Source organism: Mustela putorius, unplaced genomic scaffold (assembly GCF_011764305.1).
Source record: "Mustela putorius furo isolate JIRA1106 unplaced genomic scaffold, ASM1176430v1.1 tig00003987_pilon_pilon_pilon, whole genome shotgun sequence".
Taxonomy (NCBI): Eukaryota; Metazoa; Chordata; class Mammalia; order Carnivora; family Mustelidae; genus Mustela; species Mustela putorius.
Window position 1 is genome coordinate 6,488,000 of NW_025422126.1, and position 18,116 is coordinate 6,506,115.

The 18,116-nt window shown below is 37.3% G+C and overlaps 1 protein-coding gene across 8 annotated transcripts in view; it reads left to right on the plus strand.

The window, feature by feature from the left end:
• Positions 1-18,116, plus strand: part of UVRAG (UV radiation resistance associated) — a 302,103-nt gene that overhangs the window by 220,991 nt on the left and 62,996 nt on the right. For all 8 annotated transcript variants that reach the window (XR_006604217.1, XM_045071444.1, XM_045071448.1 and 5 more), the window contains one exon: positions 1,732-1,810. Coding sequence is in view for 7 of the 8 variants with exons in the window: in XM_045071444.1 (XP_044927379.1) it covers positions 1,732-1,810 (79 nt within the window). In the remaining variant the exon portion in view is untranslated. The remainder of the gene's footprint in view (positions 1-1,731; positions 1,811-18,116) is intronic.

Below are 18,116 nucleotides of genomic sequence, written 5' to 3' on the forward strand. Positions count from 1 at the left end.
CCTTAGTAGAGAATAAAGAAGTTCATGAACTTATTCATTCCGCAATGCCTGTAATTTTATAGCACAGTGAATTTACCTTTCGGAAACCATATGTAATCAACAGCTTTCAAGAATTTAATATGGGGCCCCTGAGTGGCTCAGTGGGTTAAGCCTCTGCCTTTGGCTGGGGTCATGATCTCAGGGTTGTGGGATCGAGCCCCACGTCAGGCTCCCTGCTCAGCCAGAAGCCTGTTTCCTCCTCTCTGCCTGCCTACCTGTGATCTCTCTCTCTCTCTCTCTGGCAAATAAATAAATAAATAAATCTTTTTAAAAAAATTTAATATAAAGTTTTTTTTAAAAGATTTTATTTATTTATTTGACAGACAGAGATCACAAGTAGGCAGAGAGAGAGGAGGAAACAGTGTCCCTGCTGAGCAGAGAACCCAATGCGGAGCTTGATCCCAGCACCCTGGGATCCTGACTAAGATGAAGGCAGAGGCTCTAACCCACTGAGCTACCCAGGTGCCCCAATATAAAGGTTTTCAATTATTTCCTTTATTTTTCCTGGAAAACAATATCCATCAGACTTTATGGAATGTATCTTTTCCTCGGACAGTTGAAATTAAGAATGTCCACTAATTGTCACCTTCCATTCATTTCAATAGGATTATTTTATTTTTGAGAATAATCATATATTGCAGAACTAAAGAAGGTGAAGTTTTCTTCTTGATCCTATCTAAATTGTGATTGATCTGTGTTTGTGTGTTTATTTCAGAGGATAGAAATGTATGTTTGGTCTTGAGAATTGGGAAGATATGAGTAGAATATAACATTTTCTTCATTTGCAGGGATAAGGAAAAGGTAATAGTGAGAGAAACTTATTTTCTGAAATAACTCATCATGTTGATAAGGATCCACAAATCTCATGCCTTTGTTAATTCAATGAGTCAGGCTAAAATGGAAAGTCTGATGAGAGCTCTGTGGCATGACATTGACTTGGAGAAATAACATACAAATAGCACGCCTGTGGGTGTGAGTGAATTTTGGATGAATTTTCACTCATATTAGTACTGTTGATTTGACTGGCCACCTTGAAAGAAACAGAAATCTTATATGTTGCTTTCAAGTCTGATTTTTCCCCCCTTAATCTTCTTTTCTATTTAATATAACTTGAGCTGTCAGGCCCAAATTATTAGAGGAAAAGCTTTTAGGATCTTAAGTTTAGAGTGGTAAGTTTATGATGCATAAATATGAAGCATAGTGGTCTCAACTTCTTGGGGTTAGTTGGGTCATTTTTTTATGTATTAGTCCATTGTGGCATGATCTATTCAACTTTTTGGAAAGTTATTTATTTGAGAGAGAAAGAGAGCACATGTGTAGGAGGGGTGGGGCAGAGGGAAAGGGAGAGAAAGACCCCAGCAGACTCCACGCTAAGCTTGGAGCCCGTTGTAGGGCTCAGTCTCGTGACGCTGAGATTATGACCTGAGCCGAAACCGAGAGTCGCACGTTCAACCAACTGAACCAACCAGGCATCCCTCAGGTTTTTTTTAAACAAAGGAACCATTGATCTGATTGGACTAATTATGAAGATATTAAGCTAATGGGTTGCAGGGACTATAACCAGCTGGTAGTCCAAGTCTTTACATATTTATGCTGTATTCAGGGAACTTCTATCTGTGTCAACAACTTGGAGGTTATTTTACTCAAGCTTTGGAAAACTTCTGATCCTACTGGATTTTTTTTTTTTTTAAGGTTTCCATTATATCCAAAAGGAGGGGAGAAGTTACAATTTGATTATGGTGTCTATCTTCTGAACAAAAATATAGCACAGGTAAGTAACCTCTCTTCACTCCTTTTCTACTTCCCACATACAACCTACTTCTTGGATTGCTGACCATCTTTCTTTATAAATAAGTACTACTACAGTTGACTGTTTTATTTAACCAGTTACGGTGATAATGTGAAGTTCTTTTTTGGCCACAGCTTAATTTTACGCCATTATAAGTACTCCTGAGAAGCAGTGGGTGCACATTGAAATCCTTCTAAACTCAGAAGCCCTTTACTAAGTTGTTACTTGCTAGTAGACTGTACTTGAATATGTCCATTTATAACTTTTTTCCTATAAAGCTTTCTTCTCTTAGATCAGTTTGTTCTCTTAAACCACTTTTAGGGACTCATTTTGCATTGGGTGTTGTTTATGGAGTAAAAGTTTAGTGCCTCTGGCAAGTCCTTAATGGTCTCCTCACCTTGTTTTGCAAGAACCAAAAAGAAAAGACCAACCACGTGGTCCTTCCAACCCATCTGAGGTTTTTGCAGCTCTCTCGACATTAAGCCAGTTAGTATCTCATTTAAATAAAGTCTTCCCATTTGCTGTAGAAAGACTAACAGGTGCTCGGGTTTTCATTTTTTAAAAAGAGCCATGCAGAATTTCTGTAGCATACTTGACTGTGTTTCCAGAGGTAGACGTTTTGTATATTTTCTAGTTGTAAAGGAATATCAGCTTCACTGCATTGTTTTTATTTGGACATAGTTGGAATAGCACATGGATAAGCATCCAGGATTTGACTGTTATTTAAAGACATTATCAGCTGTATCTTCAGACCTTCTCTTTTAGTAGAAGCAAGAAGGTTTATGATTTTTTTTTTGTTTGTTTTTAAAAGACTGCCTTTTATCTGTCTGCATATAAAGACTCACTGAAAATTTCCCTTATTCTTTCCTGATGGATCTAAAATTATTCCTCCATATGGTATCATCTTTGCCTGGCTATCCCTCATCAAATATCAGTTTAATGTTTAATTTGATTTTATTTAGATTCTTATCTTTTCCGATATTGGATCAAATTTCTAGTCTGCAGTCTTCAGTTAATTATTTCCTTTGTAAGTGCGTACTCCTCGCCCTCGCAGTCATACTGCTTGCTTATTACTGCCATTCCAGCCTGTGTTCTTTACTTCAGGCAGTCTACCGAGCCCACAGGCTCTGACCTGTGACTCATCTTTCCATTCTTGTGCCATTCTTCCCACACCTGATGCTTTCCCTCTCTCCACTTTTGGCAGAGAATCACCTTAGTCTAAGAAATAGGACTTTAGGGGCACCTGGCTCACTTGTTTGGTGGAGCATGCTACCCTTGATCCTGGGGTCATGAGTTCAAGCCACATGTAGGGCATAGAGCCTGCTTGGGGGGGGGGGGGAGGAAGGAAAGAAAGAAATAGGACTTGTATTTCAAGGCTGTCTTATGCTACTGATTATAGTTTTATTTTTTTCTGATTATAGTTTTTATACTATGGAAAAGGCAGAAGTGGCCTAAGAGTGCATGAAGGGAGAAGAGGGCTACGTAAATTAGAGAGTACCTCCAGGTGAGGTCAGCCAGTGTGGAAAAGGGCACATGAGTCCAGAGTCTGGGGGGCAGGATGTCAGGAAGGTTGGTGGAACTAATTTCTGATCTGAATGCAGAGGTTTGTCTCTCCTTGCTCTATTTTCTGTTTCTTGCCCTAAATACTTAGGGTGAGGTCCAAAGTCTGTTGGAAGATTCTAAAACCTACTCCTGATTAAGGCTAGAGCTGAATGTCTGGATTTCCTGGTAAATTTCAGCTGCGCGCACATGTGCGTGTGGACACACACACACACACACACACAGAGCTCACACACATCACATAGGAATGCCAGAGAAAAAAAAGAAAGAGGCGCTATGAATAGTTCAGCTTGCTTTGAAAACAAAAAACAAGACAAAGATGGAGGCTGTGTGCAGTGGAAAATATGGGCAAGTCCACACTGCACCTCAGACTCAGCTCGGGTACCTGTTTGGTCCTCACTCTGGAGCACTTCCCAAGACTATTCTTAACTGAACCAAGGTCACAAGCATGCTGAACTAGTTTTATTCATCTGTTTAAACTATAGATGGTTTCTAGTTTTATTTGAATCTGCAGCTTAATAATTTTTTTGGAAGATTTGAGAGACTATGTTTGTCACTTGTGTGTGGGTTAAAGATTGATAAGTTAACTCCTTTAAATCCAGAGAGTGCAAGTATCTTGCCCTCTGTATTTTTCGTCACTGTGTGGCAGTTTTAAAAGGAGAGGACAATCAGCTTTTTATAAACAAATTGTCTTGGGTTTCAGAGTGCAATCAGGAGGCCCCTTCTGACAATTTAGAAAGAAACTATTATCGAATTTGTGACCTTAAGCCTTTTTTTGCTTCAACTGTATAAGGTCCATCTTCTAATATTTCTTGCGAGGATGCCCATTATCACCACTGCTATTCAACATAGTACTAGAAGTCCTAGCCTCAGCAATCAGACAACAAAAGGAAATTAAAGGCATCCAAATCAGCAAAGAAGAAGTCAAATTATCACTCTTCACAGATGATATGATACTATATGTGGAAAACCCAAAAGACTCCACTCCAAAACTGCTAGAACTTGTACAGGAATTCAGTAAAGTGTCAGGATATAAAATCAATGCACAGAAATCAGTTGCATTTCTCTACACTAATATTTCTTGCGAAATATTTCATTTTGTCTTTGGCCTTGATACCATCACTTTGTTACAGTTCAATTTATAACAAATCAAAAAAGCTTTAATCAGTATGAGCCCTAATCATACATTGTATGAGGAAACAATTTCCAACTTTTTGAAGATTTAGTTTTCTATACCTTACATATATTTCTGTACCTTACATATTAATACATGTTGTCAAAGGAGAGCTTTTTCTTCTCAGCCAGTCTCATTTATACCCCACCTCTAGAGATGTGAACAAATCGTACTATTAAAATGGCCCCACCTCAGTAATTTATAGGCCAGGTTAGTGGAGGTGGATGAAAGCATTGGCATGTGTTAAAGTGCCAGAGAAAAAGGAGTGAAGTCATTTAATACTGCATCCATAACTTGGTTGAGGATTTGAATAGTCAATAGGACCTTTCATCACAACCAGAAGTAGTAGTAAAATCACTTTTTTAGTAGAGGAAATGACAGAATTTAGTAATATTTGTTACTTCAGTATTTGGGACCAGTCCAGCCCGTTTTGAAAGCACAAGCTTAGAAAGACAGGCCTTCAAGTAGAAATCCTCAAGTGTTGTTTGAAGAGCTGAGAGGGGTGGTAAGGCCTCCTTGCCCTCTTCCTGTCATTGCGGTCTAAAGGTATGTGTCTGTGTGCTCTACTGGGTATTGAAAGTGAATAAAGCGAAGTGCCTTGTTTTTAGTACCATTTGGTAATATTTTTCACTTGTCAGCCCCTTTGTCTGGAAATAGCTTTCTTTGTTGGTCAACATGTAACACTATAGAAACAGGCCTGGCGGGATGCCTGGGTGGCTCAGTTGGTTAAGCGGCTGCCTTCGGCTCAGGTCATGATCCCAGCGTCCTGGGATCGAGTCCCACATCGGGCTCCTTGCTTGGCAGGGAGCCTGCTTCTCCCTCTGCCTCTGCCTGCCACTCTGTCTGCCTGTGCTTGCTCTCGCTTCTCTCTCTATGACAAATAAATAAATTTAAAAAAATCTTTAAAAAAAAAAAAAAAAAAAAAAAAAAAGAAACAGGCCTGGCAAAATTCAGGCATAGTATAATTAACATTGTTTAAAAACTAGGTTCTGGGGCACTTGGGTGGCTCAGTCATTAAGCCTCTGCCTTCAGCTCGGGTCATGATCCCAGGGTCCTGGGATCAAGCCCCACATTGGGCTCCCTGCCCCACGGGGGCCTGCTTCTCCCTCTCTCACTCCCCCTGTTTGTGTTCCCTCTCTTGCTGTCTCTCTCTCTCTCTCTGTAAAATAAATAAATAAATAACCAGGTTCTTGCCACAATTGTCCGTAACTTTATAAGCACATTACATTAGAATTTGCATATAACACAGTAGTTTGCTTTTAGTTCTCAGAGCATAAAAAGTAATAAATAAAAAAATACAATACTTTTGCCTTACATTTATGGAGAGTTCTATTGTTTGAAACATATATATGTATCCACGTGACCCTCATTATCACCCTATGAAATGAAAGACGCAGCTAATGTTAAATGGATTTGAAGACAGTATGGCTTTGGACATCTGTTGCCCCAGTTAGGATCACATATTCTGACAGGTGGGGCAGAGATTCCCTTGCTTCCGTATGCTTCATTTTTCTGTATACAGTTGACCCCTAAAACAACATGAATTTGAACCATGAAGGTCCACTTATATATATGGGTTTTTGTTGTTGTTGTTTTGTTTTTGTTTTTGTTTTGCTACGGACAGTACTATAAATGTATTTTTCTCTTTCTTGTGACTTAACATTTTCTCTAGCATATTGTAAGAGCAAGCACACAGTATGTAATACATATACAGAATATGTATTAATCAACTGGTTGTATTATTGGTAAGCTTTCCAGTCAGCAGGAGGCAATTAGTAGTTAGGTTTTGGGGAGTCAAAAGTTAGAGACAGTTTTCATCTGAGTGCGCAGTCAGCATCCCTAACCCTTGCATTGGTCAACAGTCCACTGTATTTCCATCCTAAAAGTACACAGAGTCAAAGAAGATGACGTTCCCATATAGGAAAGAAACTGAATGTTCATTGAGCAGAGACAGCTATTTCACACATTATGATATTTCAGTGAGTAAGCATGATGCTTAAAACTGTAAACTCTCAAAAGAATGTTGAATGAATAAATGAATGGTTATACACAGTTAAGAAACAGATCCCAAAGAATTGTGACTTGCTTCAAATTATGAATTGAGTCAACAAGTATTTTTGTGCATCTACCATGTGCTGTATATTCGGAGTGAGAACAGTGAATAAGGGGACGCCTGGTGGCTCAGTTGGTTAAGCACCTGCCTTCAGCTCAGGTCATGATTCTGGAGTCCTGGGATCGGGTCCCACATCAGGCTCCCTGCTCAGCATGGAGTCTGCTTCTCCCTCTGATCCACCCCTTCTCATGCTCTCTCCCTCTCTTTCTCATTTTCTCTCTCTCAAATAAATAAATAAAATCTTAAAAAAAAAAAAAAAGAACAGTGAGTAAGACACATAAGATCTCTGTCTCCTAAATAAGCCAGGTACAAAAACTCAGATACTGTATGGCTCCACTTATATGAATTATCAGAACTAGGCAAATACATAGAAGTTGGAGGTTACTAGGAGCTGGGAAAGGGGGAAATGGGAGAGTTATTACTTACCTCTGTAACAGTTTCTGTCTGGGGTGATGAAAAAATTTTAGAAGAAGATAGTGTTGATAGTTCCGTAACATTGTGAATATAATGATAATGCCACTGAATTATACACTTAAAAATGGTTTTTAAATGGCCCAAATGACACATTTTATGTAATATATTTTACCGTAATTAAAGATAATAATAATATATTAAATACATTGGATTATACACTTCACAATGGTGAATGTTATGGTAGGTGAGCTATATCAGAATAAAGCTTTTTTTAAAAAAAAAACTCATTGAACTTATAAGCTAATGAAAAGACAGTAAACAAAATATTCTTAGATTGTGTTAAGTGCTATAATAGAAATCAGCTAGGTGATATAATGGCACATAACTGGAGAGAGGGACCTGCAGATAACATTGTCAAATAAGCCTTATTGAGGAAGCAATATTGAGTTAAAACATGGAGATGACAAGGAACCAGCCATGCAAAGAGCTAGGAAATAATAAATTAAGGTCATGGGAGCAATGAGTGCCCAATCCCTGATGTAGGAAAGAGCTTGTGTAGATGGCTAATGTGATAGGAGTATAGTAAGTAAGGAGAGAGGTAACCAGGGAGTATATCCTATAAGGCCTGAAAGATTATAAAGAGTTTGAATTTAATTCTAAATACAAAGGGAAGCCAATGAATAATTAAAGCAGGATAGTGGCTTGATTTATTTTTTCAAAGATTGTTCTTCCTTCTCTCATGAATTATAAAGAAGTAGAATAGAACTAAGATACCACTGAGGTGGCTGTCTCAAAAGACCTAATGAGGGTTGTTGGTAGCTCAGACTAGGATAGTAGGGATAGAGATGGAGAGAACTGAACAGATTTAAAATGTATGATGGTTGGTGCTAAACATCCCTGATCCTCAGGGAAATGCAAATCAATACCATGATGAAATATCACCTCACTATTATCCAAACACAAAAATTAGCCAGTGTTGGCAAGGATACGGAGAAAAGGAAACATTTGTGTACTGTTGGCAGGAATATAAATTGGTGCAGACAAAATGGAAAACAATGTGGAGGTTCCTCAAGAAATTCAAAATAGAGCTATCATATGGTGTAACAATTCCACTTCTGGGTATTTAACCGAAGAAATGAAAACACTAAGTCTAAAAGATGTCTTCACCCACATATTCACTGTTGCATTATCTGCAGTAGCTCAGATATGTAAACAGTTTAAATGTCCATCAGTGGATGGAGGGATAAAAAAAAGTATGGTATGTGTACACACACACACACATTCCCTGGAAAATTATTCAGCCATAATAAAAGAAGTAAATCCTGCCATTTGCAACAAATGGATGGATCTTGAGGGCATTGTGCTAAGTGAAACAAGTCAGGTAGAGAAAGACAAGTGCTAAATGATCTCATTTATATGTGGAATCTTAAAACAAAAATCGAACTCAGGTACGGAGACTGTTCAGGGGTTGCCAGAGCTGGGGGCATTAAGGAGTGAATAAAATGTCTGAAAATGGTCAAAAAGCCCAACTTCCAGTTATAAAGCAAATAAGTCCTGGGGATATAATGTATAGCATGGTAACTACAGTTAATAATACTGTGTCGTATATTTTAAGTTGCCAAGAAGGGTGCCTGGGTAGCTCAGTCAGTTAAATGTCTGCCTTCAGCTCAGGTCATGGTCCCAGCATCCTGGGATGGAGCTGGAAGTCTGTAGAGCTCCCTGCTCAGCGGGGAGCCTGCTTCTCCTCCTCACCTCATGCACTCTCTCACTATCTCTGTTGTTATCTCTCAAATAAATAAATAAAATCTTTTTTAAAAAAGTTACTAAGAAAGTACAGATATTTGACTTGTGGTAGGCTTATATTCTGATTACCATTATCCTTTGTAAGTTAAAAATACCATGTCAAAAATGTATTTAATACTACTAACTGACTGAATGTCATAGCTTAGCCTGGCCTACGTTAAACATACTCAGAACACTTTCGTTAGCCTACAGTTGGGCAAAATCATCTAACACAAAGCGCATTTTGTAATAAAGTATTGAATATCTCATGTAATTTATTGAATACTCTACTGAAAGTGACAGAATGGTTTTATGGGGACAAAATGGTTGTGAAGGCATCAGTTGCTTCCGTTGTGGTCACATGGCTGACAGAGTTGTAGCTCTCCACTGCTGCCCAGCATCGTGAGAGAGGATTGTACCACCTATCACCGGCCTAGTGAATGTGTATCAATTTCACTCCATCTATAACCCACACCATCAAAAAATCGTTAGTCAAATAAATCACTGTTCGTCAGAGGCCGTCCATATATCTTAAAATTCTCACCCTAAGAAACTTCTCACCTTGAGAAAAAAAATTAGTAACTATAAGGTGATGAATGACTAGACTAATTGTGATGATCATTTTGCAAATTATATACTTATCCAGTCGTTATGTTGTACACCTAAAACTAAAACAGTGTTTCATATTAATTATATGTGTATTTAAATATTTTATTTATTTATTTATTTAACAGAGCGATAGAGAGCACAAGCAGGCAGAGCGGGCAGGCAGAGGGAGAGGGAAAAGCAGGCTTCTCGCTTAGCAGGGAGCCTGACGAAGGGCTCAATCCCAGGATCTTGGGATCATGACCTGAGCCAAAGGCAGACTCTTAGCCGGGTGAGCCACCCTGGTGCCTGTCTGTTGTTATTTTTAAATGAATTAAATATTTAAAAGTAACTTCTAATATGGTAAACATTAGTATAAATGACCCATATAAAAAGAAAGTTCTTTAACGTCCTCAGTAATTTGAAAAAATGTAGAGATCTTGAGACCAAAAGGTTTAAGAACTGCTGTCGTAGAGAAGGTGGCCATCCAGATTTCCTACAAAACAATTGAATTGCTCATAGTCTGTTTCCTAAATTTGGAACATGATATAAGAGACTTAACAGTTAAATTCTGGTAATATGTTCAGTACAAGTCCATCAGTATGTTCAGTTCATGGCCAGGAACTATCAGTGGGCTCTTTCCTAATTGCCTTTGACATTTCTTAAGCCAGGCCTTTTCACTCCTTTCTAGAAAGCTCAGGGACTTAACAGTAATACTTTTTGAGGATCTAGTTTACAAATATTAATGATGATTTACATTTGTTCTGAATGTAATGTAGCTTTTTATTATACTTTTACTTCTTTATCACATTTCATGCTCATTGAAGCAGTTGACCGGGTCTGTCTTTAGAGATAAGAAATTGAGCTGCTACTACACTAACTTCCAGAGGACGACAAAACTATTAAATGGCAAACAAATCAAGACCAAATCTCCAGATGTCAATCTGGCTATATCCCACTGACGTTTATTTCTTTATTTCTTTTTTAAATTTTTAAAAAATGTGGGTCTTCTTACAATCCTATGAGGTAAATAGGTCACAGACCGTGATCTGCCTTTTGTGGATGGGAAGCCTGAGAGCAAGAGCTCAACAGAAGAACCAGGTCTAGAATGCGGGGACTTCATGACCGCTCTTCCTTTCACTCTCTTACCTCTCTTCCCCCTCAGGTTATTTTAAGACTTCATAGAAAGTAAAAGTAGATTCTCCTTCCAAAAACAGTTGGAAACCTCTGTTCTGCCAAGGACATGGTCTTTCTCTACAACCTGACTACTCTTGGGGCCTACTGTGCTCAGCTATTTAGAAGGGATGAATGCCAGCATACAACCAGCAGCTTAAATTCTTGTCTATTTCTTCAACATACAGTCCAATCTGTGTGACACATGGGAAGAAAACATGTTCTTATTTTCTTAATTCTTGAAATAGAGAATACAAATTCCAAGGATGGTTTAATAGTCAGACTGCCGTTTTCTCCCACTGCTGCCTACGAAGTTTGCCAGTAATGTAGTAGAAACGTTTTTTTTAAAGTCCCATACCTATATCTTTAAAGAAAACTTTACTGTGATATAATTCACATATCATATAATTCACATATATAAATAAATGTACAGTTCCATGGTTTTTAGTGTATCCACTGAGTTGTGCAACTATCACCACTGTCAACTTTAAATGTTTTTATTGCCCCCGAAGAAACCCTGTACCCATTACTAAATTCCCCATTCCCCAAGACCCCCATCCCTAGGCAGCTAACATTCTACTTTCTGTTTCTACAGATTTACCTATTCCAACATTTCCTATAAATAGACTCCTAAGTATGTGATCTTTGTGATTGGCTTCTTACACTTTTATATATTCAAGGTTCATCCATGTGATAGCATGTATCATTCATTCCTCTTTTTTTTGGCCAAATCATTTTAGCTATTTGAAGATGTATATGGATATATACCAGATTTTATTAATCAGTTCATCAGTTGGTGAACATTTGGGTTATTTACACTTTTTGGCTAGAATGTATAATACTGCTAGGAATATTCATGTACAGGTTTTTTTGAGGACATATGTTCTCATTACTCTTGGGTATTTACCTGGGAGTAGAATTGCTGCACCACATGGTAACTGTTTAACATTTTGAGAATTGCCATTTGACCTTCCCAGCAGCAGTGTATAAGAGTTTCAGTTCCTTACCCATCCCCAGCAGCACTTGTTATTTTCTATATTTTCGATTATAGCCATCTTGCTGGATGCAACATGGTATCTCATTGTGGTCTTGAGTTGAACTTTCCTATTTGCTAATGATGTTGTGCATCTTTTCACATGTTTATTGGACATTTGTAATATATTCTTTGGAGAAATACTCAGGCCCCTTGCCCATTTTTAAGTTGGATTATTTATCCTTGTTTTTGAGTTGTAAGGGTACTTTATATAACCTAGACACAAGTCCCTTCTCATATGTATGATGTGTAAACATTTTTTTCCCCTTCCATAGGCTGTCTTGTTCACTTTATTGATATTGTCCATTGAAGCACAGAGGTTTTTAGGTTTTACGATTTTATTTAAATTCCAGTTATTTAACATGCAGTATAATATTAGTTTCAGGTATATAATATCATGGTTCAGTACTTCCATACATCATCTGGTGCTCATTATAACCAGTGCACTCCTTAGTTCCCATCACTCATTTAAACCGTCCCCTGGACACAATGGCTACAATCAAAAACACAAGAAACAGCTGGTGTTGGCAAGGATGTGAAGAAAGGAGCACCCTCTTGCACTGTTGTTGATGGAAACTAGTCTAGCCACTCTGAAAACAATATGGAATTTCCTCAAAAACTTAAAAATAGAACTACCCTACAATCCAGCCATTGCCCTACGACATATTAGCTGAAGAATACAAAAACACTAATTCAAAAGGATACTTGCACGCCTGTGTTTATAGCAGCATTATCTACAATAGCCAAATTATGGAAATAGCCCAAATGTCTGTCAACTGATAAACGATAAAGAAGAGGTGGTGTGTATATATATATATGGTGGAATATTACTCAGCCATAAAAAGGAATGAAATCTTCCCATTCTCCAGGACATGGTTGGAGCTAGAGAGAATTATGCTAGTTTTGATAAAGTCTAATTAAAAAAAAAAAGTACTTATTTTAGAGAGAATGAGAGCAGAGAGAGGCAGAGGGAGAAACATTCCTTCAGCAGACTCCTCACTGAGCACGGAGCCCAACGTAGGGCTCGATCTCATGACCCTGAGATCATGACCTGAGCCAAAACCAAGAGTCGAATGCTTAACTGACAGAGCCACTCAGGCACCACAATAAAGTTCAATTTTTAAATTTACTTTTCCTTTTCTTGCTTGTGCTTTTGGTGTCATAAAAAAAATCTAAAAAAGTTTAGCACAGGTTTGCTTCTGTGTAGTTTCAGCTCATACGTTTAGGTCTGTGATCCATTCTGAATTGATTTTTTTGTAGAATTTAAGAGATCCAATTTCATTCTTTTGCATGTGAATATCTGATTATCTCAGAAAATTTTGTTGAAAAGACTACTCTCTACCCATTGAGTTGTCTTGGCCTTCTTGTTGGAAATTAACTATAAATGTGAGGATTTATTTCTGAACTCTAAATTCTATTCCATTAATCTAGATGTCTGTCCTTATGTTAGTACACTCTGTATCTTTTTAAAATTTTTTCCTGGAGTATTTTCTAAAAAATATTTTCTAAATTCAATAGTAATATATGCCAATTTTAGAAAATTTTTTAAAGACTTAATTATTTTAGAGAGAGAGAGAGTGCATGTGAGTGGGAAGAGGTACAGAGAGAGAGGGAGAGGAAGAATCTCAAGCAGAGTCCCCACTGAGCATGAAGCCCAAAGTGGGCTTCAACCCAGGATCCTGGGATCATGACCTGAGGCAAAATCCAGAGTCAGCCACTGAACCAACTGAGCTACCCAGGTGCCCCATAGAAACTTTTTTAGAGTACAGAAGAAGATAGAAGAATGGAATTTTTTAGAGTCTATAATCTCATCATTCATATTTGCCTTCCAAATCCTCAAAACTTTTTGTCTTTTTTTTGAAGATTTATTTATTATTTAGTTGACAGAAAGAGGAGGGAGAGCACTCATGGTGTGGGGAACAGGCAGATGGAGAAGAAAAGAGAGACTTTCAAGCAGACTCCTCAGTGAGCATGGAGGCCAGCACAGGGCTCGATCTTACAACCCATGAGATCATGACCTGAGCCAAAGTCATGAGTCAGACGCTTAACGAACTGAGCTACCCAAGAGCCCTTTTTCTTTTTCTTACATGGTTGAGGTAACATTATATCTTTCTGCTTTATATATAGCTTAGATATAGCTTTATATCTTTCTGCTTTTTTGAACACAAGCTTTTTCCCAGGGCAGTACAAGACCTACAATGATCAGTATCAAAGGAGAGGTTCTGTCCAAGGTACAGATCTGGCTCCTGGTAGGTAGAACCCTGTGGTGGGTTAGGGTTCCACAGACCTGGATGTGCATCCCACTGACTGTCTGGATGAACTTGGGCATGTAATAATATCTCACTGCATCTCTATTTCCTTGTATCTGTAAAGGCTGGGTAGTCCTCGCAGGATTGTTGTGGGGGCTAGAAACAGTGAATGTCAAGTTTTAGCTCAGAATTTGTCCCCAGAAAGGGTACTCAATCACTGGTAACTGCCATCATCTATTCTTGATGTTGACTTCTCATTCCTGTTAGGCTGATGTGCAGAAGGAATCCTTCAGTAGAAAGCTATCGCACATGAACTGGGATTCAAGGATTAAGGTGTTTGGCTAGTGAGAGAGGAGGGGTAATGAAGGTGCAGAAGAAGCACTGCTTAAGGTATATCAAGACCAGCCTGGTTGAAGCAGAAGGTTACCTTAATAGCAGAGATAGGAAAGATGGTTTTGTTGAACAGCATTGGCCCCAGCCCCATGCAGTTACGAGTCTTTGTACTTAAATCTGATTGTGGTCTTTAGGAGCTCCCAGGGCATGTTTGGGATGTTTAGTAAATAATAACTGAAAGAATGTAGCCAGAAGACTGTTTAGTAAATGTTAGAAAATAATGTTTAATAAATAATAATTGAAAGATGTTTAGTAAATAATAACTGAAACAATTAGCCAGAAGATTGTTTTTTCCTTGTTAAGGTTGATAGTTACTTCTATTTATATATGTGTGTATTAAATATATATATATATATATATATATATGTATGTGTGTATGTATGTATGTATCTTGACATATCTATTATATCTCTTTAAATAAAGGCTTTAATTGAGGTAGAAAAATCATATATGTAGTTGTTTTCCAAAAGTATCATTCTGTATTTAAAGGGATGATAATTACCTTTTTTTTTTTAAAGATTTTATTTATTTATTTGACAGACAGAGATCACAAGTAGGCAGAGAGGCAGAGAGAGAGGGGGCTCCCCACCGAGCAGAGAGCCCGATGCGGGGCTTGATCCCAGGACCCTGAGATCATGACCTGGGCCGAAGGCAGAGGCCTCAACCCACTGAGCCACCCAGGCGCCCCAGTATTACCTTTTTGTAGTTGTAGGTAATAGGTTAAGTGTTCATTATTAAGAACACTTAACCAATTAATTTTACTTAACACTTAATTTTAGTTATTAACCAGTTTACTAGACTTTTTTTTAAGCAGATGAGAGGGTTTTTTTTTTTTTAAGATTTTATTTATTTATTTGACGGAGAGAGATCACAAGTAGGCAGAGAGAGAGAGAGGGAAGCAGGCTCCCCGCTGAGCAGAGAGCCCGATGTGGGACTCGATCCCAGGACCCTGAGATCATGACCTGAGCCGAAGGCAGCGGCTTAACCCACTGAGCCACCCAGGTGCCCCTTACTAGACGTTTTTAATGATATATTGGCTATGATCACTGTACTCTTTAAAGCTGAGTGATAAGTTGACAGGACAAAATAATTTATTTTTACCTTCATTGGACATCTTTTCTCACTTTAAACTGAAACTAGAAATCCAATGTCAAAAACACCTTTCCAAATGAAAAATAAAGCTATTGTAACCTGTATTTTAGAGTGCAAAGATCTTTCACATATATCATCTCTTTTTTTCTTTGCAAAAGCCCTGAAGTGTTAGTATTGTTGTCCCCATTTTATGTTTAATTAACCTGAACCTATGAAGGGGAGCAAAGAAATTCAGACCCTAAGCATCTGGCTAAGTTCAAGAGACTGTACTTGCCGGTTTCTTTTTCTCAGACAGGAAGAAACAGTAAATAACAGGTTTCCCTTTTATCTGTGGCTACCTAAGAACTAAGTATAAATTTAGCAGCTTATCTGGTTTAGCTTCCTTGATAACTTCTTTTTTCCTTTATCTAATTGTTTTAAAAGATTTACTTTAGCATTTTATTTTGCATATTTTAGTATTTTAGGCTGCCAAATTATTTTCTTCAACTAAAGAAATAAATACCTTATTCAGTAACGGCATTAGCTTATTCCAAATCACCACCAGGAGCGACATTTTTTGCTGGGAGAAAAATATTTGAAGAACGCACCTCAACTGAAATGAAATACACAGTTCTTAGTTCAGAGAAGGTAGACTCTAAATTCTAACTTTTTATGGTTAAGCATCATGAAATGAATTATGAGAAATAATATCTATGAAAAGCCTGATTTTAGTTGGCATTAAGTGAACAAGCATAACTTAGGTATAAGCTATTTAAGGAAATGAACATCAAAAAATTATTATACGTAAATTTGGGTACCTATTAGAGAAATGCATTTTAAAATGTCCAGATGTGGGTTTCCAGGGAAAATTCCAGGATAAAATTATTATCCTAATGATAAATAATTTATCAAGGCCAAAATCCTAGAATAAAACGAACTAAAAGAAATGCTTCATAGCTGAGTGTTTAAGATCGAGTACTATGGATGTAGACTGCAGGGGTTCAAATGTTAGTTGCATCACTTAAGCTATTTGATTTTGGATAAGTTAATTCACCTCTCTGTGCCTCAGTATCCTGTAAAATGGAAATAGTAATAATACCTACAAGGGTAGTTCCTGTCTCAGAGTTGTTATGAGGATTAAATAATTTGTAAAGATTTAGCATACTGCCTAGAACAGAGTAAGTGCTAAGTAAATGTTTGCCAAATACATAAAATGCAAAGTATAGTATAACTTTGTGATAAAGAAATCCCATATTCCACAAATACAAAATGAGGTAACAATGTATAGAAGTAGATTATAAGCTAAATACAAGTTACAAATAAGCAAAGAAGGGGGAAAATTTGCCTGTTTAGTTGCCTTGGTGAGTACCTTGTATATGGGAAGAAAATATTCAGAATACTTTGTTCACTGTAAATGAGCTTTTAGTTTCAGGTTAAGGTAACAGTTTTCTTTTTTCAAAAAAAAATAACTTTTATCCTGTAAATCATCCAGTCTCATTATAAATTTGTTTTTAAAATACAGAAAAGCATTAAAGAAAAAAAGTTAAAACCACTTTGGATTCTACTACTCAGAGATACCATTGTAATATTTTGATGAACACCTTTCCAAACATCTATGCATATATACATACATAAGTTAAATAGGTAAAATTTTATGTAAATTGTTTCATACTGTGCATTTTATTGTTTGTTCTAGTTTTCTCATTTAATTATATTGTGAAGATAGATTCATGTTGATGAGTATAGTTGTGTAAAATTTTGTTGTCTGCATTGCCTTCTGTTGTATGGACGTACTATAACAGTTTCCTTATTGATGGGCGTTTAGATTGTTTTCCAAGATTTCTCTATTGTGAACAAATTTGTAATGAGGAAGATCTTTCTACTGAATTATACCTGTGCTCAGTTATTTGCTTAAGATAAACACTTAATTGCTGGGTCAAAGAATATATACATTTTAAAGTTATATATAGGTGCTTCTTTACCCTCTTGCCAATATTATGTATTCTGTGTTGTTGCATATTGTGTATTTATTAACCTTTTTTTATGTAAGAGAGGAAATATATATCTATACTGATTTGTAGCTTGTTGATTATTAGTGAGTGTTAAGTTCATGTATTTCATATATTTACTTGTTGTTTCAAGTTCTTTTGTGAATAACCAGTACCTTTTGATAAATGTGCCTTTTTAAAAATTATAGATAGACTGTAGAATGCCCAAAATTATATAAGATACAAGGAAATAGTGCATAGGCCTTGCAACTAAGAGTGAAGAATTTACTAGTCACAGACTTGTGTCAGTCTTTTTTATTTCTCTGTTTTTACCTCCTTTCTAACCCCAGTCCTCTCTAGGATCTTCAGTTCCCTTTCTATGTAAAAGCTCTCTGGCATTAGGGCAAAGGCTTGATGAAGACAGCTTTCGGAAGAGCCTCTCAACTCCCATCTCCCACTGTCTGGCTTTTTTTTTTTTTTTTTGCTCAGCACATTTTCTTTACTGTCTGTGTTTCTTTTCATTCATCTTAGTCCTATGACTGGTATGATATTTCTGTTTCCTCTCTTGGTGTTTCTATGGCTGCCGGTAGGACTGATTCATCACTTACCCTGTGTCAGGTACTGGACTGGGCGCTGGGGAGACAAGGATGAATAGGACTTGGTTCCTAAACCTAAACCTGGTGCTCCCCTTCCAACCAACACCGTTGTATGGTGTGTGCAGTAGTGATAGAGATGTATGAAACTTTCTTTGGG